Source organism: Zingiber officinale, chromosome 8B (assembly GCF_018446385.1).
Source record: "Zingiber officinale cultivar Zhangliang chromosome 8B, Zo_v1.1, whole genome shotgun sequence".
NCBI classification, from domain to species: Eukaryota; Viridiplantae; Streptophyta; class Magnoliopsida; order Zingiberales; family Zingiberaceae; genus Zingiber; species Zingiber officinale.
Genome location: NC_056001.1, coordinates 35691475 through 35708274, shown reverse-complemented (window position 1 = coordinate 35708274; position 16800 = coordinate 35691475). Strand labels below are relative to the sequence as shown.

The 16800-nt window shown below is 36.2% G+C and overlaps 2 protein-coding genes and 1 pseudogene across 3 annotated transcripts; 1 reads left to right on the top strand and 2 right to left on the bottom strand.

Annotated features, from left to right (window-relative positions):
- The first annotated feature begins 2087 nt into the window (after positions 1-2087).
- Positions 2088-4358, top strand: LOC122013673 (annotated as a pseudogene).
- A 2167-nt stretch (positions 4359-6525) lies between these two features.
- On the bottom strand, positions 6526-9667 carry LOC122017092 (pentatricopeptide repeat-containing protein PPR5 homolog, chloroplastic-like). Of its 2 annotated transcripts, none has more exons than XM_042574590.1 (2): positions 9279-9667; positions 6526-7883 (listed from the first exon to the last, which is right to left on the bottom strand). In XM_042574590.1, exons 1-2 carry the CDS (start codon positions 9663-9665, stop codon positions 6783-6785), a joined length of 1488 nt encoding a protein of 495 aa, XP_042430524.1. In that variant the 5' UTR covers positions 9666-9667; the 3' UTR covers positions 6526-6782. The 2 variants fall into 2 exon arrangements, with proteins under 2 accessions (XP_042430524.1, XP_042430526.1); XM_042574592.1 differs by having other exon boundaries at positions 6526-7865; positions 9279-9662.
- A 313-nt stretch (positions 9668-9980) lies between these two features.
- LOC122014860 (serrate RNA effector molecule-like) lies at positions 9981-15712 on the bottom strand. The gene is made up of 12 exons (XM_042571341.1): positions 15222-15712; positions 15055-15146; positions 14179-14233; positions 13113-13187; positions 12855-12929; positions 12704-12751; positions 12443-12511; positions 11531-12337; positions 11398-11446; positions 10746-11008; positions 10446-10625; positions 9981-10323 (listed from the first exon to the last, which is right to left on the bottom strand). The coding sequence occupies exons 1-12, from the start codon at positions 15620-15622 to the stop codon at positions 10263-10265; spliced, it is 2175 nt and encodes a 724-aa protein (XP_042427275.1). The 5' UTR covers positions 15623-15712; the 3' UTR covers positions 9981-10262.
- Positions 15713-16800: the final 1088 nt, after the last annotated feature.

Below are 16800 nucleotides of genomic sequence, written 5' to 3'. Positions count from 1 at the left end.
TTGGAGGTGCCTTAAATGTGATTGAAGACACCGTCGGGCCTGGTCCTAAGGCGTCCTCGCGCCTGGTCCTAAGGCGCCCTCGCTAAATTCGTGTCTCCTTTGATTCAGTAACATAATTAACGTGAAAGAAGCAGTAGCTAGCCATGGAGAAGGGGAGAGACGGAGAGTTTTGAGGATGACTCGTGATTATCTGCACCAAGCAAGGAGGAATTAAGTAAGCAAGGAAAAAAGAGGGAATTGAATTTTGTGCTGAGCAGGATGCATGATAGCAGTGGCAGCAGTAACCAAACTATTAGTATAGCTAATATAGTTCAGGCGAGATTTGAGGCAAGGTAGAACTGGTTACCCTTCTTCTTGTCGAGGCGGGCGTGAGGGAACTTTGGGCCACTGGATGGATACCTAATCGGATTCGGGTAGTCGCAGCCAGCTTCTTCATGAATGTCTCGATACTTTTGGGACACTCTATTAGATGTTGATCGATATTGAAAGTGATGCTCTGGGTTGGCAGTACATCTCTGGGATTCTTCCTGATGGTTGCCATTTGGATCGAATCATCCTCATGGATTTGTTTTTGGTTGTATCCAAAAAGTCTCATATCAATCAAGATATCTATCATCTTATAATCTCATATCAATCAAGATATCTATCATCTTATAATCTCATGATCTTTTTCATGTATTTCTAACATAGGACTTTAATTGTAATCCAAACAATACAGTTGTTTGTTTAGAAATTCCCTCCCAAGGTAAGGTTCTTTATCTAATGACTCACTTCTCGTTTGAACAACAGATTGAAGGCTACAAATGTGATCCGAATGGAGAATACGCGAGGCGCTGGCTCTCGGAGCTCACAAGGCTACCGACTCAATGGATACACCATCCATTGGGCGCACCTGATTTTGTACTCCAAGCTGCAGGAGTTGAACAATTGGACTCAACTACCCTTTCCCATTGTTGAAATTGATGCAGCCAAAGCCAGACTGCAAGAGGCCCTCGCCGAGATGTGGCAGCTAGAAGCTGCATCAAGAGCTGTTGCGCTTAAGAATGGCATCAAGGAAGGACTCGGTGCAGGGGCGGAGCCATGTTGATGATTGGTGGGGCAACTGCCCCACCTCAATATTTTGTAAATGTCCATAGATATTAGAAAATTACAATCTTGCCCCAGTAAAAAATAAAAGTAGGGCTCGCAAGTTGCAACCCTCGTCCTGAATTTCCCTCCTCGCTGCCCTCTCCCTGCGCGACTGCGCGCCGCCTGTGCTCCCTTAGACGACCCCCTAATCCCTATCCATCTTCATCGACGGTGACTCTGAGATTTTCTCCGCCCTCCTCTTCCTCCGCTCCGGTTCTCTAGTCTCTACCCTCCGCCGCCTCCGTAGCTTCTCCAAGCAAAATCTCATCGTCATCGATGACTCGACAAGACTCTCTTTTACGGTGTCGATAGCCGACTTCCCTCCGCCTTGTCCCCGCCGCCACTCGTTGGATTCGACGACACTACTGTGCTTGCCTCCACCATCCACTGTGTTGGACGTCATTCCCTAATTTCCACTGCTTTGTCCACCGGATTCAAGACTTCGAGGACCGCTGGTAGCCTGGTATCTTCCCCTATTTCACTTATTACTGCTTGCAAGTTGGAATCCATTCCCTGATTTCTCTTATTATTTAGTAATTTTGGTTGATTAAATATTATTGGCCTTACATAAGTTACATTACTAATTTACTAGTTAACTCACAATGCAGTAAAACAACACATTTTTAAGACCAAGAAAGCGAACTTCTTGACTGATCAGATTCTCGATTATACAAATTGAGAAAATAAGTTAACATTTTAATCTTGTAGAGGAACTTCCTTATCATATAGGCTTACGATGTTGCATTTACTAGACAGTTGAGGACTTGAGGTGAATAAATGAGCAGAAAAAATAAGTGGTGGACGATTAGTGTCAGCTGTTGTTGCAATTTTCCAGTTGCCATTAAGTTGTTACTGAAGCTTCTTTGTTGTAGGGTTACATTTAAGTTAAGTAAATTATATTAAAATTTACAAATAATTGTTCATATGACATTTTCTTTTTCTTCTTAACATTAACAGGAATGGATAAATATCTTAAAAGAAAGTCAATGGTAAATGAAGAAACAAGTCAAAGAGAAAAAAGTAATCTAGAGTTACAACATACTCCCTTAAAAAAATCTCGAGTTGAAATCAATTTGGATGATCTTCAATCAGATCCTGGGTTATGGGTAAAGATTTCAAACTATGATCCTAATGATCGGGAAAAAGTGAGAAGAGCTTACTTGTAGAAAGGACCTTGTCAGCCTCGCAATCATAATTTTCCACAAAGAAAAATTGGTAAAGCATCAAGAAGATTTTGTCCATCTTGGTTTAATGAATTTGGAAATTGGTTAGAATATAGCATAAGTAACGATGTTGCATTCTATTTGTGTTGCTACTTATTCAGACCAGATTTTGGAAAACAAGTAGGTGGAGATTCATTTACTTCAGTTGGGTTTACTAATTGAAAAAAAAAGAGATTTTTGTTAAATATGTTGGAAGTTCAAATAGCGCACATAATCAAGCTTGGCAGAAATGTGTAGATTTGATGAAAGAAAGTCAACACATTGAAGTTGCTCTCACCAGGCAAACAGAGCAAGCTCACAATCTTTATAGAGTCAGGTTAACTGCTTCAGTTGATTGCATATTATTTTTGTTATGCCAGGGGTTAGCTTTTCGGGGGAATAATGAATCTGAAAGTTCATTTAATCAAGGTAATTTTCTTGAACTTTTGAAATTCGTTGCAGATCATAACGAAGAGATAAAGAATGTAGTTTTACAAAATGCTCCTGAAAATAATCAATTAACTTCTCCTGAAATTCAAAAAGATATTGTAAATGCTGCTAGTCTTAAGACTACATATGTCATATTGAATGAACTTGGAGATGAAGTGTTTGCCATATTAGTTGATGAATCACGCGATATATCAGATAAAGAACAAATGAATATTGCTTTACGTTATGTAAATTTGAGAGGCATTGTTGTTGAACGTTTTATTGGGATTGTTCATGTTGATGATACTTCTTCTCTGTCACTCAAAAAAGCTATAGAATCACTACTTTCATATTATGGATTGAGTATAGCTAGAATTAGAGGACAAGGATATGATGGTGCAAGTAATATGCGAGGAGAGTTTAACGTGCTCAAAAGTTTGATTTTGAAAGACAATCCTTTTGCATATTATGTTCATTGTTTTGCACATCAACTGCAGCTTACTATTGTTGCAGTAGCAAAAAATCATCTCCAAGTTGCTTCTCTCTTTAATTTGGTTGCTATTGTAGTTAAAGTAGTTGAAGGTTCATGTAAAAGACAAGATATCTTTCGAGAGAAACGAATAGCTGAAGTTAAAAAAGCACTTGGAAATGGAGAAATTTTTAGTGGTCGTGGCTTAAATCAAGAATCTGGGCTCAAAAAAGCTGGTGATACTCGTTGAGGTTCACATTATGGCACATTGATGAGTTTAATTGTGTATTTTTCCACTGTTCTTGATGTTTTAGAATATGTAGTGGAAGATGGTTCTCATTCAGAACAAAAGGTTGAAGCTGCTGGTCTTTTGGATTCTTTAGAAACATTTGATTTTGCTTTCACTTTGCATTTACTGAAGAGCATTTTGGGTGTTACAAATGAACTTTCCCAGATTTTGCAGAGAAAGAATCAAAATATTGTCAATGTCATGATACAAGTTAAAATCTAAAAAAAGATATTGCAATTGTTGAGAGATAATGGTTGGGATGATTTATTGAATGAAGTAATGATATTTTGTAATTGCCATGATATTGTAATTCCAGACATGAATGAAGTTCGTGTTCTCAAGGGTAGATCAAGACGTAAATCTCCAGTTGTTACCAATTTACACTACTACAAGGTTAGTTTATTTTATGAAGTCTTGGATATACAACTTTAAGAGCTTAATGATCGATTTACAGAAGTAAATACCGAATTGCTTCTTTGTATGGAATGTCTTAGTCCAGAAATTTTTTTTCTGCTTTTGACAAGGAAAAGTTGCTTCAATTTGCTAAGTTTTATCCTGTAGATTTTTCATCAGTTAAGATTCTGGCATTAGGTAATCAGCTTGATAATTATTTTATGGATATGAACTCCAGTAAAGAGTTTGCAAATTTGAAAGGAATAGGAAGTCTTGCGAGAGAATTAGTTGAAACAAGAAGACATATTGTATATCCATTGGTATATAAGCCTATTAAGCTTGCACTTGTGTTACCAGTGGCTACAGCAACTGTGGAAAGGGCATTTTCTGCTATGAAGATTGTGAAAAATCGACTTCGAAATCGAATGGGAGATCGGTGGATGAATGATTGTTTGGTTACTTTTATTGAAAAAGAAGTTTTTGATACAATTGACAATGAATTAATATTATGTCGTTTTCAAAATATGTGTACTCGTAGGAAATTCTTGTAAAATATTTTGTTATGTAATTTTTGTATAATATATTGTGCTTTAAATATTTTGCTCTACTTGTTATAAGGGGCCTAGCTTCGCAATTCTGGACAAATAAAAATTCTGTGTATTGTGTCTGTTAAGTCATTCAAATTTCAGATATGGCTAGAAGCTTATTGTAAGGCCTTTTAACCCTACAAAAACTTTTATACTGCGGCTGCTGTTAAATACAGGAACTTAACCCTTTACTTAATTTTCCAACTGATTTTCTTTGATCTATGCAAGAAAATAACAATTGAGAGTTGTCGTTTCTACTAATCATGTTATTAAGGCGCTTCCTTCTTTTCTTTAACTTACCTTCTGTATCTAATAGAATCACATACAAAGCTATTTATCTTCCGTTATATGCAAATTCTTGCAAAATATGTTCAAGGTCAGAAATTTCCCAACTAGCTTATTTACTTTGTTTTTACCACTATATAACTAGCTTACTTTGTCCAATTCTTTCCCAATTGAATTTATTAGATTCATATCCATCACCAAATTGGTTCACAAATTCTATTTTGAGATTCAGAATTGCTATTTTACATTGTGTGATACAATGAACCAAATCTTCATGTGGGTTTAGTTGCTTAATCAATTAAGTTGCAGAATTGTACTATGACATGGTGAATGATGCTTCATCTTTTTGGATACAAATCATCTATTTTCCTCTCGCATTCTTCTCCTTGGCAGGTGTCGTCACTAGAAAATAGAAATCTTCACTGACTTCTGTGTTTTGTGATTGCCCCCTTATTGTACAGGACGACAGTTATCTATTTTTCTGCTCTACTCTGCTTGAACAATTGTGTTGTTACTTTTGTTGAACTAGGACTTAAACTGGATTACTAAGTCCACCAAAAGGTAATATATATATATATATATATATATATATATATATATATAAATAATGTGATTACATTTGTGGACACCGTCATATTTGTAACTATCTAAGATTTTCAGCTAAAAATATTTCTTCTCATTTTGATGCTTGTTTTTCGCTTATCATCAGTTCAGAATATCTTACTTGGTCCTTTTACATGTCCCAGGACCCAGAATTGCTGTAACTATGTCATAGATGACGATACTAAGGTTTTATTTTATAGTGCTAATTCTATTCTTTCACTAACCATTTTTTTCCTAACACTTGATGTTTAACGTAATCCTTATATATCTTGTTTTGTTCCCATTTTCATGGCGAAACCCTGATTTTTTTTAAAGGAATCTTAGGTAGTTGAACCGTTAAAGATCTCTACTACTGCACAAATTTATCAAAATTTTCTATACTCATTAGTGTAACTTCTATTTATATTTGTATCAGATCATTGAGGATCAAAAGTTCACCAACTTCATAATCAACAATGACATTCATTACCCCATTTGTTATAAGGGGCCTAGCTCCGCCCCTGACTCAGTGACTCGTCATAATTGCCACATATAAATATGGAAGTGGAACACGAACAACTTAGGCACAACATTCAGGGCAGGAGACGATATCAGGATCAGATGGTTCCTAGCTTGACCTCTTCACTAGTTCAAGTCGAAGAGGAAGAACTTTCTATTGCTTCGAGCCATGCTAGCTCGGACAGCAGAGCAGGAGTACCATCACCAATAACAAACTCTGAGTTGCAATCTCAGAGAGAAGCTAGAGATGTAACTCGACAGTTGATCAGTCCAATTGGGCTTGATCATGATGAACATTCCATGGGTCATTCAAGAAACACTCACAAGAAATTAGGCTACTGTACCTGTTGGGACTCCTCCAACTTGCAAAAAAAAAAAAAAAAAAAAAAAAAAGATTAATGTGATGTGATCGATAAAGCTTGACCAAACTCCTTTTCTTTGCTACAGTTAACTTTTGCCCGGAGAGTTCTAAATTTTTTATTCTTTGAGAAGTATTTGAATAGCATGCATTTCTTCTTGATGATGCTTCTGATTTTGATAAGCTATCATTGCTGCTCTGATAGGGTTGTGAAATTGATAAAGAAAATCCACCACAGAATCAAAACTATCAAAGAGTTCCATCTGCTGGCTGGGAGTATAAGATTGAAAAAGATGAACAAACTTTTTATTTAGTATTTTGTAAAACAACTCTATTCTCTGTCCTCCACTTGTGTTTTGAACATCGTAAAGTAGACTTGATGGCAATTTTTAAGGTGTAATAAACCGATTCTGACAGAAACAACCATCACCATTGAAGCAGAATGATATAGTTTTATAAACTGAATTCCTACCAATATTGCCTTTTGGCTTGCAAGAAACACTCACAAGAAATTAGGCTAATTCTTAATGACTGAAGACATCTAGGATTTAACTAGCTGAGCATTTGAAGTATCTGTTATACTAGCTTCATGTATTGTTTCAGAACCAAATGCTTCTAAAGCCTCCAAAAAGAACTTCTTGTTTGGAACAATACCCTGAGCATCCATCCGCTGTAGCAAATTATTAATAAGCTCTTTCATGTTAGCTTTCGCATAGGCCCTGTAAAGTAATTTATAAGTTGAAGCATTTGGAACCAATTCCCTTTCAATTGCATAATCCAATAGCTGATCGGCTTCATTGGGCAAACCATTTTGGCAATATGCTTCAAGCATAGAGTTCAGAGTCGAAATCTGCACCTCCTTTTGTGTATTTATCATCTCATTAAAAATATCCCTAGCTTTTGAGACACAATCGCAATATCCATACATTGTAATGAGGCACTCATAGGTGATATAACTTGGTTTGAAACCCAAATCAGCCATCTTCTTCAAAACATTTTCTGCTTTATCTTTGAGTCGAGCTTTACCATAGTTAGTTATCATTGAATTAAATGTAGGAAGTGTAGGCTTCGCCTTTGAACGCAACAAGCTTCTAAATACTTGCTCCATTTTCTCGAATGCTTGTTGTCGTCCATATGCATCAATAAGGAGATTGAAGGTAATTGAATCTGGCTTGCACTGATTGCTTTTCATGAGCAAAAGTACAGCCTCCATTTGTTTGAGCATCCCGTTCTTTCCATACGCATCCATGACACCATTGTATGTGTAGATATCAGGAAAGACGATACTTTGCTCAAGATCTTTGAACAATGTCTCAACTTGCTTCACATCCCCAGCTAGAGCAAATGCTCTTAAAAGGATGTTGTAAGTAACAATATTTGGTCGGCACCGCTCAATTCCTTTCATTTTCTCAAAGTATCCTATAGCTTTTGCCAAGGCCTTGGATTTATCTCGTGAATGAAGATGGGCCGTGATCAATGCATTGTACACAGAAGTGTCTGGCCTGCATCCACTATTTCGCATCTCTGAGAAAAGCCACATGGCCATTCTTGTCTGCCCTTTTTTACCCATCACAGATATTAATTTTGAGTAGATACCATTATCAGCAATATACCATCGTTGCTTCTGCATCCATCTAAAGACCTAATTATAGGGAACCCAATGTTGAGCATATAAAGATGTTGACCCTTCAATACTAACTCAACAAAAATGCACCAGTAGTAAAGAGAAAGAAAGGAAGCACATACTAAAGCTTATGGTTATAATGGTACTATTATGAATGTATTGGCAATTAGTCAGCCGCAGAAAGTAAAGCATAATTCATAGCAAATTGTATGTTGAAAAAAGAAATTAGTGGTTCCAATCAAAAAAATTATTGCTAGAAACTCAAGGAATTCAAGATGATGAGAAAACATGCCACAGACTTTTTTCCCAGCATGAACACTTCTAGCAAATGACACGACATTTGCAGGTTATCAAAATGACCATGTAACCTTTATAGATATTGGCAGAAATGCTAACCGACTCCTACATTGCTCCTACAGTGACCCCCCAAAATGATCATTGTAGCACATTGGTAAATAAATATACTTGTAAGCGATTGTACTCAAGCCAATTGTTTTGGTAACTATTATGATATTATATTATTCTCCAAATTCTATAGTCTCATCAAGAAAATAACATAATTTACTGAGCTTCAAGGCTTCATAAATTACAGTGTTGTCCTATCCTATAATGTGAAATTTCTTGAACTAGTAGAAAAAATTGACTATTTTATAGTGCTGCTTCAATGAATTGTAAGTAGTGTCAAACAAAATTACTACTGATCCCCCCCCCAAAAAAAAAGAAGAGAGAAAGATCACTTGTCCTCATTGTTAAAAGAAACCGATTATTCTTAATTTCTCTAATCCACCAACCTAAATTGGTTTGATCACTTTCAAATTTGTCTCCCAATATTTTCTGATCCACCTTAAATTTTTTTGTCCATTCACCGTAATACAATCATGTATGCATTTTCCATTTATGTTAATTACCATTATTATTATGCTTTTATTATATATTAGGGAATAATAAGCATCTTAAAGCTGTTTTTCTCTGTTTGCGGCTTTTGTAAACAGGCTGTGGATGTTTCTCCTCCCCCCAAAAAGTGACAGTTACTTCCCTGTCTACTAATTGGCGAAGCATTCCCAAATCTCAGTCATTTACTACCCATACTTTGCCTATGGAATGCAATAGCAATATTCCACCACAAAATCTATAACCAACAAAAACTTTATAAAAAATAAGATACTTAATGCAGTTTCGAAAAATATTTCACCAGACAAACAGCAGTATAATCGACAACAAGTGATAAGAGGTAAACACAGAATCTATGTACATAAACTCCCCAAAAGATTAAAATATACTATTCTATGGTAAAATCTATAGATTATAATACTATCTATCAAATCAACCGTGGATTAGCTTTATTTAAAAAAAAAAAAAACTGATGCTGAATGGATCGGAGTAATCAGGATTTGATCCAAAAGGAAGAATCACCTCTAAACACTGGAGCCAGAGGTCGCGCTTCCCGAGTTCCTCGAAGAGCAGGAAGCAGTGCTCGGTGCGGATGATCCTCACGAACTTGCTAAGCGTGACCACCACGGGTTCATTCCGGTCTCCGGACTTCCGTAGGATCTGGCGAACGAGCAGCGACGCCTCCTCGACCGCGTCGCCGCTCTTGGCGGCTGAGGCTTTCCTCCTCGGCCTGGCGGAGACGGAGTTGGCAGCACGGACGGAGAGGGAGTAGAGTGGGGCGCGAGAGAAGGAGAGCGCCGAGGGATTTGGGCATCGGAATTGAGTGTGGATCGGGTGCATCACGATAGCCGCCGGAGTGTGGTTTGGGGCAAGGATTTGAGTGGGTTTGTATTGGTCCATAAGGAGCATGGAGTATCTACATCGTACGGTAGATAGTAAACGCAGGGGAAAACGGTTCGACAAAGATTATGGTGTATTATCACAACTTTTTACAATATTTGATTAAATTTCAAAATATATAAAATTATTTAAAAAATATAATGACATTAATTGTGATAAATCACTACTAACCTTTGAAATAGTGATTAATACATCGATGAACAATTATAAACTCATAAAAAAAGCATGAAAACCGTTTTAATCAATTAATTACATAAAGATTTAGTAGCATTGATTAATTAGGTTGTTCAAATCAATTCCCTATTTAACATCCCATTGGACCAATTGATCAATCTAACAATTAAATATTGTTTGGATTCCATTTCTCTCAATTACACTTGGAAGAAAGACAAGTGACAGAAGGAAGAACATTATCAAAATTCCCACTTGCAGTTATCGTTGATGAAGTTAAACAAAAGAAAGGAGGCAATATGCAAAATATGATCGATGGTTCAGACTAGGGGCATATCAACGAGCAATGCGCTCTTCTGAAAGCAAGTAGTCGACTAGCTACAATCTCATCATCCATAAGAGGTGGCCGATAGGATGTTCCTAAGTTTTAGTTTTCTACAAGCTCCTGTAATCCACAACAGTCACTTCATCCTCCGGAGCATCAAGATCTCGGTAGCTGCAAGCAAGGTGACAATGAAGTGCACAAAAATTCATTCCACAAACAAGATAACTAAAACTCAAAAGCTAGAAGCTAAATTTTACATTGGTGTAGCAAAAATGAAGGGTAGATCAACAAACCTTCTTAGGCGGCGTGGATCTGGTCGGAACACTGGGGGCAGAGGAAGAATTGGAGATGGACCAAGTCTTTCTTTCCTACCACGAGGGCCGCCATTAGGTTCAAATGATGACGGTCCACCACCCTCCCTTATCATGCGCATTGCCAACTCTGGTGGGGCAGGGACAAAAGGACCTAGTGGCCTGAAGAAAGAAAGTTGGACAAAGTTTGAATGTATTATAGTTGCCTGAAGAAAGATAGAAAGTTGGACAAAGTTTGAATGTATTATAGTTTGGACCGAACAAGGGTGATTGCTGACTAACCCAGCACCAGGAACAGGAACTAAGATAGGCGGTGCAGGAACATCCGAAGGAAGAGCTCCATGTACACCTTGTCCCGCGTAAGTTTCATATGAAGGCTTGTCATGATGGCTGCCATCCGAGCCACCATTGGCATCACGAGATGAGTTATCCAACCTGTCATGCCTGTCAGCGTCTCTATCCTGCCTGTCAAAATCTCGGCGATTGCTACGTTCATCGCTCAGGCGATTATCTAACGGAGGCCTACGCCTTTGCATTTTCACCTTCTGCATAAAACAAGAGAGTCAATGCAATAAAAGCACAAGTCATAATTCAGATAATCTCAGTGTGAATATCTTCTGTCATTGAGTTCTATGGTGAATTTCTTCTTTTAAAAAAAAAAATATACATATATATAGATTTTGTTTTGACTCATAGGAGTAAATTATCCAACTCTATTTTTCTGATTTATGAGGGTGCAGTGTGAATCACTGAATCCTAACACCAAATCCTAACACCAAAAGAAAACCCAAAGCATGTGCATATACTGCATGCGTGTTGGTCTCTGTAACACAATACCATTCACTAAATATCTAATATGGGACCATAACACTAGCCAGGGAACCAAAAAAAAAGATAAAAAGGTTCGTTGGTTCAGTTTACGACAAAGAAATACCGGTTGTGACTGCTGCATTATAGGTGTACCTCCAGGTGCATTTGGATCACTGTATTGAGATAAAATTAGTCATTAAAGGTTCATACAAAAAAAAACAATAATTTTCAGGCACAGTAATAATCTATGTGCTTACTTCATATAATTTTGGAAATAAAGCTCCTCTCTAACTTTTGACGTTAAATCAATAACAAGGTCAGGGTGTTTCAAACGGAGATGCTTATGAACAAATTCAGGAGCATGGAAAAGCTTAGTGCAACCTTTAGCTCCACATCCATACTTCCAACCATATTTTTCATCTCTTATCTTTCTCACCAAAGGATCTATGGCTTCAGTAGCCACTGCATCAATTTTCTCTTTGGCAGTCAGAATTTCCAAGGGATCCTGGCCTTGCAATCGTGCTTGCCACAATGAATCCAGCTTCGTCTCCCAGCCAGAACCTCCAGCATCGTTTCCATCAGCAGTCTTAGGATCAGCTCTGACATGTCGAAGACCATTTGGTTCAGATGTCTCAGACATGCCATAGTAATCCAGACCATGGACACGCCATAAATAGGTGAGCAACGTATCAAGAAGTTCAACACCCTCAAGGCCCTTGACAGTCGTGAGGCCGCGTATAATAATGATTGGACCCATAGATCCTCCATGAGATTTCTCTGCATCCAGCATATCATGGCTGCTACTCGAGAGGATATTATCTTGGATACTCTTCTCCAGGTCAAGTTTACGAACCAAGGCTTGTGCTTGTTCAATGTCAACTTGAATTCGCCGAGGCTCAGAGGTCACTTTGTGAGCCTTTGGGGCATCAGAAACCAGATCATTTTCTCTTGCCATTCCTCTATTGTATCTTCTCCTTTTGCCACTAGGGTCTGACTCATCTTCAGAGTTTGGCTCGCTGCTATACCCAGATTTGCTAAATGGGGGAGCTGTTAGGCCAGGGCCACTAACCATTGGAAAATGTTGATGGAATAAGTATTCTTTCAGGGGAAAAAAAAACACAAGAGAACTGGGGGGGAAGAGAGAGAAAGAAGGAAAAAAAAACTATTACAGGTTAAGTGTCCCACTCTGCAAATCAAGCAAGAACTCCTTTGCTATAAATCTAGCTCGTTCCTTCCTCCTGCAACAGCATACAGTTTGTAATAATAAACTGAAGATGCCATGATAAAAAAAATATATATAAACAAAAATCATGACCAATGTGGCAAAGTTTCAAACACCGAGTTACACTGCAGAAACATACGAAAAAAGGAAGGAAATTCTTCTCTTGACACAACCTTGAAAGATAATCCAATCATAAACCAAATCTTACTTCTCAATCACAGCAACCAAGTTAGTTGGATGATATTTGTCTTTCAGCCTACACAAATACGCAAAAACATTCGTTCATAAAGCAATGATGAGCTGCAAAGGTATAACAATATGAATCTTAAAATATTATTTATATAATAAGCATTTTGTACCATTGTTCTTCCTTGTGAGCTTCAAAATAAGCTCTTTTCTGAGTGGAGATGTATTCAGATCTGTATTCTTCATACCTGCATGATCAGAATATGCTAATGCCATCATACTAGCTTGACAACTACAGAATATGAAAAATGAAAATCAATTCAATATTGAACCACAAAAACCCTAGAGATTCAGCAATTATTGCCATCACTGATAATGCTTCACAAAATCTCACTTTTAATAGTGCTAATTATTTTCCTTTTGATATGTACCTGCGCTCAGCTTCGGTAGGTGAAATATCATCTTCGAGTTCCTGAATAAAATGTTTGTATGACATCAGACCTCCCCTGTAAGAATATCCAATGCAAATAGGAAAGCAAGAAACAGATTCAGTTCTCTTCAGGAAAAAAAAAATCAAAGATATCTTGACAATGAGAATACATATTGAAATGAAAGGAAGAAAAGTATGAAAAAAAAATAATAATAATAATAATAAATAGAGCACATAAACACCTCGGTATAGTGCCAAATGTATATATAAAAGGCATTTTCTTTGTCTTTATTTATCATAATTTAAACAAGTGCTAATATATGTTCTGCATTCTATTTCCTCCTTTCATAAGATAATTTCTTTTTCCTAGCCCAACTTCCTTCCTGAATCAATTCATGTGTATACTATTCTTCTCACTTTAGCAAATTTTATCAATTTCTCCACATGATGAATCCCACTATTTGCATCACCTCCAAAGCATCTAAATAACAATTTTGGGAGCCTTGGTCACAGGAAGATAAGGGTATCGGGTAAGAAAAAAAAAAACAGTAGAAAGCACCAAAGAGCCAGCTTAGAAGATTTCACCCCATTTTACCTGCAGAGAGTTCAATGGAGTAATAAGATCGGTAACCAACCAAAATAGTGGGACTAGTAAGGCAGTTGGTTATTATACTAGTCATTTATATTATCAAAAGAATAAAATCATGAGGGTGCTCATAGAATAACTCATTATACTAACTCTCTTAAATGTTTGTTGTACATTTATGTCAACAAACATTGAAGAAGACAAGATAAAGTCAACAAACTGAGAAGAATAGAACACAAAACGCAGGTACCAGCATATGAATATTGACATAAGATGTAGGCATAACTATTTAGTCATCTAAAAGTACTAATCACTAGTGTCTCAAGTTTTAACTTCCCGATATAAAATCAGTAATTTAATCTATCAACTTGAGAGAATAAGCGCAGCATTTCTAAGAAACACATGACTGCATTCCTATATTAACTTCAAACCAGTTATACAGGTATTTAGAAAGCACTGTAAAATAACAAAAAGAGCAAACCTCTGAGTAACCTCAGGGCCATCAACATAGCCACCAAGTCCTGAATCAGGCCAATCTGAAAAGCATACACAAGAAAGCCCATAAAAAGTCACTTGACACTAATGAGATTACCAGCATTATTAGCACAGCATCTTGGCATAGTAATTCAACTTTTTTGATGCAACAAGATAAAGTGAATTAGTAAAGACGAAATTTATTTAGCATAGCTAGTATGTGTGTAAGCCATTGATACATGCACAATCACTGACATTAATACAATATGTCAAATATTGAACAAGAATTTTACACTTAATGTCATGTATACTGTCATCTTTGAATTCAACATAAAGTCAATCAGAAGTCTGTTTATCCAATGAGTTTACAAAACATGATGCGCGCACATGAAGTTTAGGTATCTACACTTTCATCGATTTCCAATCTCAAACAATGTGATAATTTCAAAGTTGTAAGTTGACCATGATATTTTTTTTCAATACCAAACCTATCTACCAAACAATGATGAAACCTTCTTTCTTTATGCTACCACACAATACTATGCAAATCATATATAGCATAAATTTTTGAACGTTTGTCAATGCATCATCATATCAACCTTTATATGTAAGAACCATATGAAGTGTGGCAATTTTGTTGTCATAATGAAACTCAAGTCATGACACAACTACCCCGAGAAGGATCATTTTAGCTCATACTTTTTATATGCTGATAGCCAATAGAACAGACACTAACAAAATCGCTGAAACTTTACCTCAATCAGGTCCAGAAAGAAAGAATAGCGCAAAGTGGATAGTCCAAAAGAATGCATATTTAGGACTTAGAAGGGAACCTTTTAGTTAAATCCATTAAATTATGTATCAATTCATGAATCATGATTACCCGGTGAACGATTTAGATAACGGCCATGAGACCTCTCATCTCCGTATCTTCCTCCACCCCGTTCATATCCAACGCCATAATCATATCCATACCTAGAATTGTAAGCAAATAAGCAACTTAAAAAAAAAATGCACTGAATCTCGCGATATCACACAGTTCAACTTCACCTTCTGTCATCCAGTCCATAACCTCCTCTAGGGCTACCGCGACGACGATCATATCCACCGTCATCCCTCCTTGCTCTTTTAAACGACCCCCGATGAGGAGGGGACCGTCGCGGAGGCGAGCGCCTGCGATCACGGTACGAAGGAGGGCTGGGGCTACTCCTGCGGCGATACTCTCGGTCCCTTTCGTCCTTAGGAGCTCCAGACGGAGGCGGCGGGAGAAGAGGCGGATAGCAGTCACGGTCATCTTGTGGGCCATCTATCCTCTCCCTGGAATCTAAATCGCTCTTCCTCGGAGGCGGCGGCGGGAGAAGAGGGGAGGTGGATCTGCTACGCGTGTTTTCCGGCTGGCTATCCCGGTGTCGATCAAGGGCCTCGGAGGGCGCATCCATGACCTCCGCCATGGCGAAGACGAAACCCTAGCGAAGAGATTAAAAAACGGAATTTCGTAGGCGTCGTCGAAGAGACGAAGCGTGATTAAACGAGTAAAAAAATAATGTCCGGAAGGATAAAACTAGAAACCATAAACAAATTTGATGTTAGACTTAATAAACATTTATTTATTTTTATTATATATATATATATATATATATATATATATATATATATATAATTTATTAATATTTATAACTAATATTCATGAATAATATTTATAAATAATATTAATAAAAATTTATTTATGGTCATTTAATAGATACAAAGATAATTAAATAAATTAATTTAAACAATTTATTAAATTAAATAAAAATAAATTATATATGTATTCAACTTCTAAATAAAAATTATAAATTATTTATGAATAAATCATATGAATAATAGTTTAATAAGATTCTTATCGAATTTATAAAGAGATAAAAATAAATAGATTTATAATATTAAATAAGTTTAACAATTAGACAAGCTAGATTTTAAAGTTTAATAACATCTAAATTGAATTAAACTCAAGTCAATTTTAAAAATTTGAACTAAATTTAAATTCATAAAAATAAATCTAATCAAATTTGAATAATTATTTCAACAGTTCGATTAATTTAATCAAACAAGTTTAAAAAGTTTGACTTTATTTAACTCGTTACAAATATACGAGAATCTAAGATGGAAAAAAATAATTCTAAATATTTGAAATTGAAAAGAAGCAAAATAATAATTATAATTTAGGAAATATTTAATAATACAACATCATATTTAATATTCTGCTTTGATATAACACTGAAATCCTTCAACTTCAATTCTCTTCGTGAAATAATTTTACATTTGGAAATAGATTTCTAAGCATTTAATTTCACAAATTTATATATATTCCACAAAAACAAACAATTGAATCACTCAATTAATAATATAATAAATGTATGCATTCCGAAGTGTTGTCATAAAAATGTAAATGTTATGTTTTGAATCGGAGATGTTTCATCTACACAGATTTTTGTAAAATAAATAATATTATTAAATTTTAGGATTAGAAAAATATTTTTATTTATCTGATTAAAAAAATTAAAATACACAAGGAATATCTTAATCAGTTAATCGAAAAAAAATGATGGGAAACTGAAAGAATAGTACAAATTTAATTTTTCATGCTAGC

Bases quoted from the DNA above. Each gene is read 5' to 3' on its own strand.
- LOC122014860 (XM_042571341.1), bottom strand. From the start codon at position 15,622: ATGGCGGAGGTCATGGATGCGCCCTCCGAGGCCCTTGATCGACACCGG. The intron at 12,338-12,442 runs GTAATAGTTTTT...TCCAATGGTTAG, and splicing joins CAGAGTGGGACACTTAACCT to TGGCCCTGGCCTAACAGCTC. The intron at 10,324-10,445 runs GTTTGTTGATCT...CCTTGCTTGCAG, and splicing joins GATCCACGCCGCCTAAGAAG to CTACCGAGATCTTGATGCTC.
- LOC122017092 (XM_042574590.1), bottom strand. From the start codon at position 9,665: ATGCTCCTTATGGACCAATACAAACCCACTCAAATCCTTGCCCCAAAC. The intron at 7,884-9,278 runs GTGATTCTTCCT...CCCTATAATTAG, and splicing joins TCTGGCTCCAGTGTTTAGAG to GTCTTTAGATGGATGCAGAA.